General features: G+C 38.8%; 2 protein-coding genes across 2 annotated transcripts in view; both read left to right on the forward strand.

Annotated features, from left to right (window-relative positions):
* The first annotated feature begins 4,507 nt into the window (after window positions 1–4,507).
* The window catches only part of LOC101572437 (UDP-glucuronosyltransferase 1-9), a 25,474-nt gene continuing 19,709 nt past the window's right edge, over window positions 4,508–10,272 (forward strand). Inside the window, exon 1 of the mRNA XM_004637407.2 lies at window positions 4,508–4,532. Within this exon, the coding sequence (XP_004637464.2) occupies window positions 4,524–4,532 (9 nt within the window). The 5' untranslated portion in view covers window positions 4,508–4,523. The remainder of the gene's footprint in view (window positions 4,533–10,272) is intronic.
* LOC101572040 (UDP-glucuronosyltransferase 1-8-like) lies at window positions 4,567–5,475 on the forward strand. Its single transcript, XM_004637406.1, has one exon. It carries the CDS (start codon window positions 4,567–4,569, stop codon window positions 5,473–5,475), a length of 909 nt encoding a protein of 302 aa, XP_004637463.1.

Genomic DNA, 10,272 nt, shown 5'->3' on the forward strand with positions numbered 1-10,272 from the left:
TAGTGATCCTCCTGTTTTCAGCCTCCCAAGCACTGGGATTATAGGCATGTGCCACCATGCCCAGTCTCAATAGCTGTCTCAGTGCACCCTGGGGGCAGGACTGGCACACCAATAACTTCAATAGTAATTTTGCTCTTTCTCAATGGAACAAAAATGCATCTTACCTCATTTTAATTTTCTATGTTCTTTGAGCCTGTTTCTCACCACTCACTTTATCTCTTGTTCTTGCTGCTTATTCTGCAGAACTACAGGTTGATTAACTAGTGAGTTTTAATGTCTGGTAGTGAAATGCCTTTGTTCACTTTCAATGCATCTAAATTTTATTGGTGATTCTCATATTTTCCTTTATATAATTTAAAATAGGTTTTCTAGCCATGTTATTGTTTTCTCTTAGGATTTAGTGAGATTTGTTAGGCTAAAACTATCAGCAAACAACTTCCTACCTGATATTTATACTGCTAGAATCAGTTAGCTTTGTGTCACTATCAGCAGATTCCTGAGGCTATTTATCTGTAAAGGGAAAAGGATGATTTTGGTGTATGGGTCTGAAACTTGCAGTCCAACATGGAGTGGTTTGGCATTATGAGTCTCTTATGGTGAGAGAGGGTGGACGCAAGTTCTCTCCACATGAACCAGGAAACAAAATACGAGACTCAAGATGACTGATGTCCACAATTGTCTTCCAGGACATGCCAGGACCTCCCTTTCTATCATAACTGGGCTCCTTGTCTCCATGTTTTTGTCATCTCTATTTCCATCCCTTTACTTTCTGTGTGCATCCCCAGAAGGATGGGGAGACTTACTGCATGTATATAGCTAAGTCCTGGTGTTTTAAAAAATCCTTTAAGTCACTGCCTCTTTTTATTGTAGAATTTCAGTCATTTACGTTGCAGGGAATCTTGATAAGTAAGGAATTACCTCTCAAGTTCTGAGCATTGAGCCTGGGCCTTTGCACTGAGTTACAAACCCAGCCCTATTATCTTGAGAAGGGTCTCATTAAGGTACTCAAGTGGGGCTCTGATCTGTGACCTTTCAGTTTCAGATTTTTTTCTTCTTTGTAGGTGTTTATAGCTGGAAACCAATTTTTTGGAAATGTTATATACTATCTGTTTATGTGTGTTGCTTTTCCAGTTTAATTTGTTTTATAATCCTTATTAATTGTTCTTTTCATTTTTTTCTGTTTCTATTTCTTGGCCTGCAAATGTTTATGAATATGTGAATTACCTGAAATTCACCCTGTATTTCTTTCTTGTTGTAGAGGACTGTGGTCAGAAAATATATTAAAAACAAATTGAACTTAAATTTTCTGATTCTTCATTTTGTAATCTACCCTGGATAATGTTCCATGAGCCCTTGATAGAAGGGTCTATTCTATTGCTGTTGAATAGAATAGTCCACATATTATGTCCTTTGTTCTTTTTTTTTTTTTGTATTTTAGGGAAGGGTCTATAGAGTGTTCAGGATCTTACTACTAGATCGGACTCATAGTGATCCACTTGTTTACAGCCTCCCAAGAGCTGGGATTACAGGCGCATGCCACACACCCAGTCTCAATTGCCTTCTCAGTACACCCCAGGGGTGGGGCTGGCATGGCACCCTGGAGGATCCTCGGCCCTTGCACCTGCCTGCAGGCACTTTAATCCGCTGAGCTATTTGGCTGGCCCTTGTCCTTTGTTTTGACATGTATTTATGTTTAAGGTTTTCCATAATAGCTTTCATAGGTATGATAAATCTATTTCTGAAAATGGGGAAATGTGGACCCCCCCCAATGTTATTATCTTGCAATTTATATCTCCCTTCTATTACTTTAATATTGATGTTTTATATTCAGGTGGTCTGTGTTGGTTATATGTACATTTTTATTTTTAAATATGCATAATGACTCAACCCATCTGTCATTATATAGTATCTTTTGTTTACTCTTATACAGTCAGTAATTGACTTAAGATCAGTTTCATTTGATAGACATACAGCATTTGTTGAGTTAACACTCAACAAATAGAGGTATTTTTCCATCCTCTCCTGGTTGTTCTTTGTGTGCCTTTGAAAGTTAGTTTTTTTTTTTTTTTTGCAGAAGAAATCCATTAGGTCTTCAAAAAAACCCAAATGGATGCATGTCTTCCTTTTTTTGTTAGTTTTGTTCTCTTTGTTTAACAAAGACTTTCCTTATTTTATCTGTGTCTTCCTTTATCTGTGTTTTTATGGAATGATATTCCTGAAATCCTGTTATTGTCCTGAATTCTCTCTGCTTCTCTCTCTCTCTCTCTCTCTCTCTCTCTCTCTCTCTCTCTCTCTCTCTCTCTGGCAGAACTGGGAATTGAACTCAGGCCCTTGAGCTTGCCAGGCAAGCCCTTATTCTACTGAGCCATCTCTCTGGCCCTTTGTTTTTTATTTTTTTAAAGCAATGTTCTTATTTTCATGTTATCTAAGCTTTAATTAAATTTATATATATGTGTCTGTATAATTCACTGCTATTCTTTCTAAACACTAAGCTGAATTTCTTTTTTCATATTATAAATGTTCATTTCCATGCCATCAATTATTAGATGTCTATTTTTGAAGTTGTTTTGACTTCCTTAGTCTTCATAATCTTTCGATCTTTTTGACTCAAATTAAGGTCAATATTGATGACAATGTTCCTGACCCAAGTGGTAAGGGTCTGACACATAGTACTAGATTCTACCTGATGGATTTATTTTACTGTAGTTTTCTGGGAATCTGTATGCAGAACATGGGCCAGGTTACTTGGGGAACTCATGGTGGCCATCACTCAGCATGGCTGCTGTGAAGGCCAGTTAGATCTATGTGCTGTGATCCTGGCAGGGCAAGCTCAACAACACCCCAGGGAGGCCGGGCCTTGGGTGAGCTGTTCTGGGGGTGGGGCCACTGTCTGTTCTCTAATGTGGGCTGGGGTAGCTGACGGGGCACCAATGTCTAGGGACACAGCAGCAGGTGGAGCTGCTGGCTGAGTATGACAATGGCATCTAGAAGCCTGAGAGAACTGTGTGAAGCCCAGCCTGGCAACTTTGCCTATCAGGATCAACAGTTGGCAAAGACATGAGAAGCTAATTCCTTGGACTCTCTGAAATCTAGGAGTGGGAATGCTCTCTACTGGACAGGATCACTGTGTGGGCAGTGATCTCATAAGGGCCAAATAACGGTGAAAGAATGATCTAGACAAGGCTCTCCTCAGTGCCTCTCGCAGCCGACTCAGATACACCTTTGGTTTGTGAGTTTGGCAGGAAGCTCGCTCTGGGCAGAGCCCCACTGACAGCATCAGTGAGCCATCCCCACCATCTGCATGCAGGCACTGTACCTCTGCCTCCTTCACATTTTTCTGCCTCCCCTTGTCATCCACTGGAGCAATTCTCCCCACTGCTCCCTGAGTGTGATCCAAGAGTGGACATCCTGGAAGCGTATTGGAGATGCTAGGACAACTGTAGGAAGGCCCAGTTCTCTTCTCCAGACTGTGGGGCCAATCCCCTGTCTTAGTTTTGTCTCCTTGCTGAGACAAAATACCTGATGTCAAACTTAAGGAGGCAAAGGCTTATTTAGCTCCCAGTTTGTGAGGGTTTCAGTGCATAATGAGCTAGCTCCAAGTCAGGGTGGCATGGCACAGGGGAAAGTTGAAGGTGACACAAGACGGCAAAGTCAGAAAGAGCAAAAAGGGTTGAGGGGAGAGGAAAAGCCTCTTTTTCTCCCTTTTATTATAAGCAGGCTCTTCCTCCTCAGTGCGGGTGTAGCATGCACACCGTTGCCTGTCTTCCTCTTGCACAGGATGAGGATGTTTACACAGTGAGGATGTTGGCCCCCGGCTGACTTAAACTTCTAAACTTCTCCAGTCAACACAATACATCAACCACTCCAGGCACTGTGTATGGAGTGCTCAAAACTAGGGAGAGGAAACTGGCTTTTTACCTTGGATTTCATGAAGGTTTATGGCCACATGGGGTGCTGAGGCCTGTGAGGTACTGATCATGTTTCAGTGGGCTCCAGGGGTCTGGAAATGATTCGGAAAACCTGAAGAGACCAACACAGTCACCCTCCCAGCAGAGGCGATTTAGAGCAGGGAACTCAGAAGCACAGTAGATGCCCGTGTGGAGTCAGGGGTAAGAGCCTTGCAGTGGTTTCTTGGGAGCTGGGTTGAAAATTTCCTTCTGAGAAGGAAGTCCTGGCTCCTGTGAACAGAACTTCTAAATTGTGCTGTTTCACAATCTCTGGAAGTAGAAATATGTCCCTAATATACTTGGTCATCGACCTTTCTGATATCTCAAAGTGCAAATCCATTACATAACATCTCTGTGGCTTCACCATGTAGGCCAGGTCATGGTACTTTACAGACAACAATGATAGACTGTCCTTGATCGAAAAGGTACTAAGCAGGAGTGCAAGACAGTGCACCTCACTAATCATTACTTTATTGAGTAAATCATTCTCAGTGTGTGTTCTCATGTATCAGGGTGTAAAGCTCTGCCCATTCTGTGGCACATGCTCTGCCTGTACTTATTCCATCATTGAATTACATGGCCTGTGTTATAGCATCTGGGAGGCTCTGGTGTGGTCCCCATGGCTCCTGCATGCTCCTCTGCACCACTCTTTCTGTGCCTGTGTCTGCTGCTGGCATCTGGCCTTGCCCAGGCAGGCAGGCTGCTGGTGCTGCCCGTGGACGGGAGCCACTGGTTCACCATGTGCTCGGTGGTGGAGAAACTTGTCCAGAGAGGACACGAGGTGGTTGCCATCATGCCAGAACCCAGTTGGCAACTGGGACAGCCACTGAATTTCACAGTGAAGAACTATCCAGCTTCTTATACTCTGGAGGAGCTGGATCATTCATTTCGGTTCTTTGCTGACACTCAGTGGAAAACTCTGGAGCAAAGTATGTACTCTTTTTCAACAGGTTCATCCAAACTTTTGTTTGAATTCAACTTTTCACAATGTAGGAATTTGTTTAATGCAAAGGAAATAGTTGACTATTTGAAAAAGACTTCTTTTGATGCAGTGTTAATAGATCCTTTCCATGTGTATGGATTAATTGTTGCCAAGTATTTGTCCCTGCCATCAGTAGTCTTTGCCAGGGTAATATTTTGCCATCTTCTTGAAGAAGGTATGCAGTGCCCCTTTCCTCTATCTTATGTTCCCAGATTATTCTCAGGGCTCTCAGATGCCATGACCTTCCATGAGAGAGTGCAGAATCTTTTTACCCATCTCGAGGAATGTTTATTTTGTAATTATTTCCATAAAAATGCCTTAGAAATTGCTGCTGAAATTCTCCAAACACCAGTGAGCATGTATGATCTCTACAGCCAACCTTCAGTCTGGTTGTTGCGCATGGACTTTGTTTTCGACTATCCCCGGCCTGTGATGCCCAACATGGTCTTTGTTGGTGGAATCAACTGCCATGAGGGTAAGCCCTTGTTGTCTCAGGTAAGTCCTCTCTGCTTTGGCACATTCAGGGCATCAGACATTGCACAGTAATGAAAAGATTCATCTCTGTACCACAATATGTTACTTCCATTGGTCACATTTGTCCTCCTGACGCAATCAATTCTTTCATTCCAGTTTATCTAGATGCAGATTCACAGATCTCATGAAGCAGCCTTTGCTTATGTGCATGTGTATAAATTTGGTATATGAATTGCAGATCAAATTTTAATCTTGTCTTTCTCAGAAATGCTAGTGAATGGCCCATGATAATGCTCAGCAGACTAAGTGCCTGCTTAGGCAAGCACAGGCACTGGAGTTTGATCCCTGGCATCACATGCTGCGGTGGCCATGCAGGTGGATGTGCTGAGCCAGTCACCATATCCCAGTGTGGTATTGAATGCCTGCTATCCCCGTGCTAGGAGGCTGAAAACAGGAGGATCACTATGTATCTGAGCTGTGTGGTGAGCCTGTGTACCAAATATATTTAAAAGCATGCTAGTAAAAATTACACTTTAAAAAAAATTTCTCCAGTTATACTTCATTTTTAAAAATCAGCAGATAGAAGTATTTAAACTGTTTCTGCATTTTGCTTTCATGAATAGAACTTATAGTAAAGACCCTTAGCTGTTTTCTTTGCATCATTCAGTTGTATGATTCACTGGAGGGAAAGTGTACAAGAATGTATTTGTGCATGCCTTCTAATTTTGAGATTAGAACAGATACGTGTCTATCTTGTGCAAAATTTCCCATCATTGTGATTAAACAGAAATGTAAAAATACATGAGACATACTTGTCTTTACCTTGAATTTTTCACTTTCTCTTTTTATTTTTTTATTTTTATTTATTTTTTTGGAGTAATGGGATTAAAGTCAGAACCTTCTACTGAGCTATCTCCCCAGCCTCACTTTCTCATTTTAGTAGAACACTGAAAGGCCAATATTTAAACATTTCCCATGTTCTTTCAACACTTTTTAAAAAATTTCTCCAATTACACCTTATTTAAAAAAATCAGCAGATAGATGTATTTAAACTTTTTCTGCTTTTTGCTTCCTTGAGCAGAACTTATAGTAAAGACCCTTACCTGTTTTCTTTGCATTCAAATATTTCAATGATTTCTTTATGTCAATAGTGTAAAGTGCCAAGAGCAGAGTTGTTGGGTTTATGATATGCACATAGTACTTTTTTTTACATAGTAGTTTTATATTGAAGATATTTGAAAGACAATAAAATGGATACAAAACTTCTAAAGAAGATGGTAGGAAATTAAGAATGGTTATTATAGTGTATATTTTTATCTTTAAATTATTTGCTGAGATTACCTGCTATAGACCTTATTATAAACTTATTAAACAATATAAATATTTAGATTCCTTTTAATGGACTAACATTAATTATTATTATTTTTTTAATTTATTTATTTTATTTATGTGTGTGTGTGTGTGTGGCCAGCTCAGCCCACCAGGGGGCGGGGCTGGCTGGCATGTGGTGCTGGAGGATTGAACTCGGTCCCTGTGCTTTGCTTAGCTTGTTCTAAGTAGGTGCTTTAGACCACTGAGCCATCTCACCAGCCCCTAACATTAATTATTAATGCAATTATCTTAACTATCTTGTGTATATATAGTCCATATATAGTATATTATATATGTAGTATATGCATAAATTCTTTCCCTGTTTGTTACATTGATTCCTAATATTTCAGCTTTTTGGATGCTGTTGGGAAAAGTGTGGCTTCCTTTATTTCTTTCTCAGTGAGTTTGTGGTTCATTTTTACATAGTACTTTTATATTGAAGATATTTGAAAGACAATAAAATGGATACAAAACTGTGTATTTTTGTGTTGGCTTCGTATCCAGCTATGCTACTGAATGTGGTTATGGAATCTAGAGTCTTTTGGTGGAATTGTTTGGGTCTTCCTATGTAGAGTATCATATCATCTGTTAATAATGACAGTTTAAATTCTTCCTTTCCTACTTTTATTTCTCTCTCTTGTCTAAGGGCTCTGGCTAATAATTCCATGACCATATTGATTATGAGTATTGATAGTGGACATTCTTGTCCTGTTCCTGACTTTAGGGTGAAAGCTTTTAGTTTTGTTAGTTCAGTGTGATATTGGTTGTTGACGTGTCATAAATGGACTTAGTCAGGTTGAGGTAAAGACAATCTAGTACGGATTTCTGTGGGGTTTTTGTGAGTGTTGGACATTGAGCTTTTTCTGCACAAATCATTTGATTTTCGCCTTGGCTTTAGTGATATGGTGTATTACGTTTATTGATTTGTGTGTGTTCAACCATCCTTACTTTCCTAGGATAAAGCCAACTTGGTCATGGTATATAATCGTCTTGATTTTCTGCATTCTGTTATTCTTTAATAATCTGAGAAACTGCTTTTATATGCTGCATGATCTCTCCTTAATATCAATTTTATTTAAGAGTTATAGTTTTCATATGGTTCTCTGGCTGCGGGTATTGTCTAATGTTTTAAATATTCTTAATTTTCTGAACAAAAATTTGTGTGTGGTTAGTGTAACTTCTAAATTCGAGTACTATTGTTAGGTTTGCCTTCATATTTCTTCTTTTGTTAATTATGTATCCATGCTTCTATTTTATTATTTTTAAAGAACTCTTTTTTTTTTTTTTTTTTTTTGCAGAACCGGGGATTAAACTCAGGCCCATGTGCTTGCCAGAGAAGCACTTATTCCGCTGAGCCATCTCCTCAGCCCCGTTATCCATGCTTTTAAAAGTTTGACAAGTTATTGTATAAAAATAGCTTTAGGCTCATACATATTAGGAATTTCAACACATAGTTTTTTTGTCAATGCATTATAAACATTCTTTCATTGGCTTTTTCATTTTTTGGTTGTATAGAAGTTTCATTTTTCTCTATTTAAAGGGGTTAACTTTTATTTAGTGCTTTTCAGATTTCAATTTCTTTAAATATTCTCAAACCTGAGATATGGAAATATGTTCCCTACTTGATATTTTCATTTTTAACATTTCTCCAGGGTCAATGCCATTTACTTTTTACAATTAGACTTTGAAGTAATCCAGGGGGATGACTGTATTTTATGTATTTTCTGTAAGTATAATTGACCATGTCAATATCATTTAACGTTACTGTTCTCACTCTTGGAAGAGAAGTATGTTTTTATCTCATTTTTCTTTTCTATATGCTTTGTGTCTGTCTCTCATCACTCACTTTAATCCCTGTCCTTCTTTGCTATTTCTTTTCCAGAATCTTAGTTTTATTAAGTGATGAATTTTAATGTCTGGTAGTGACATGCCTGCATTCACTGCTTAATATTTTAGATTTGGTATCATGGTTCTGTCAGTATATGCTCCTTTGCAAGATTTGAAGTTGGCTTTCTTATTTTCTTTTATGAGCTTGTGAGATTTATTAGGTTAAAATCCATCTTCAGCAAATAGTCTATCCCCTTAAAGTAATAGTGCTGGAATTAACCAACTTGGTGTCCCTATTAGGACCCTCCTGGGCTATTTGTCTATAATAGAGTGGGGGCTGATTTTTATCTCAGGAACCTTGCAGTTCAGCCTTGAGTGGTTGTGGAATCCTGACCTTGGGTGAGAGAGAGTGGAGGCAATTTCCTCCCTCATGAACCCAGGTGCAAAATGTGATGTTCAGGAGGAACGAAATCCACAGCCCCCTGCAAGGACCTTGGTCCATGGTTCTCTCTCTGCTCCACCTCCTACAGGTTCCATGACCTTTTGTATACCCAACATGGGTCCCCGTTTTTAGCATGTTGACCTTTAGAGTTTGTTTTTCTAAGCCACAGAAGTACTTGCTTTGCTTTTTTAGAGGATGTACTTCAAAAACATGTGTAACAATACTGTAGATGTAGGTTGTTGAAATTTGGATTTGAGTATACCTAAAGAAATCTTAAGAAATAAATGTGTAAAATTGTAGGTGAATGCATACTAGTTTCATTTAGATGAAGCCCTTAATACCTTTTACTGAAGTGAAACATGAATTCTCACTAGGTTGTTTTATCTTTTTTTTTTTTTTTAAGAACTAGGGATTGAACTCTGGCCCTTATACTTGCCAGGGAAGCACTTATTCTACTAGGCCGTCTCCCCAGCCCCTTAGGTTATTTTATCTTCATACACATTGAGTTGTTCTTATAGCTGAACTCTGCGATGTAGTAGTAGGGTTCTGAGGTGAGATCTATTAAATCAATTAGTGGGAAAGTGAAAGAACTTAAATCTATACTGTAGGGTGACTACAGTTTTAGGTGCATCCATATTTTAGTTGTCTTTCTACTCTTGGCAAGACCTGGACCCAAAGAAACTGAAACTGGTCATAAAATGTCCGTGTGCTCAGTGGTCTTTCATTGTGGTGCTTACTCACAGGTGGCCCCTGAAGCTTCCTAAACCAAAAGCAAGTTCACTGTGGCTCACTGGGTCACCCTGAGGGGTTTATTTATTTTTTTCCATAATTTTATTGAGAAATAAATAGCAATGAGGCAATTTCAAATCAAATTGTTAGGACAGTTCCAATAATTAACACATTGCATACTGCCTTCCTATTGGTTATTTGTTGTACAAGATGCAGACATGATATCCTATTTACAAACACAATTAGAACAAAATCTCTCTGTTCCTTGAATTAAAAGAATGTAGCTATATATCTAACCTAACCATTTTGAATATACAGATACAAAATGGTAATTCATCTATATCCTCTTTTCTTGTTCAGTTCCATCATTTAAATATTATAGGTATTAGTGCAGGGACAATTGAATTTTGTTTGCTTTTATATGATGAAAATGCCATTTTTAAATGTTTGTCAGAAAGAATGAAAAATTGTTGGGATGAAGGACTTTGCAGATTGCTGTA

The sequence above is a fragment of the Octodon degus genome, unplaced genomic scaffold (assembly GCF_000260255.1).
Source record: "Octodon degus isolate 3935 unplaced genomic scaffold, OctDeg1.0 scaffold00089, whole genome shotgun sequence".
Taxonomy (NCBI): domain Eukaryota; kingdom Metazoa; phylum Chordata; class Mammalia; order Rodentia; family Octodontidae; genus Octodon; species Octodon degus.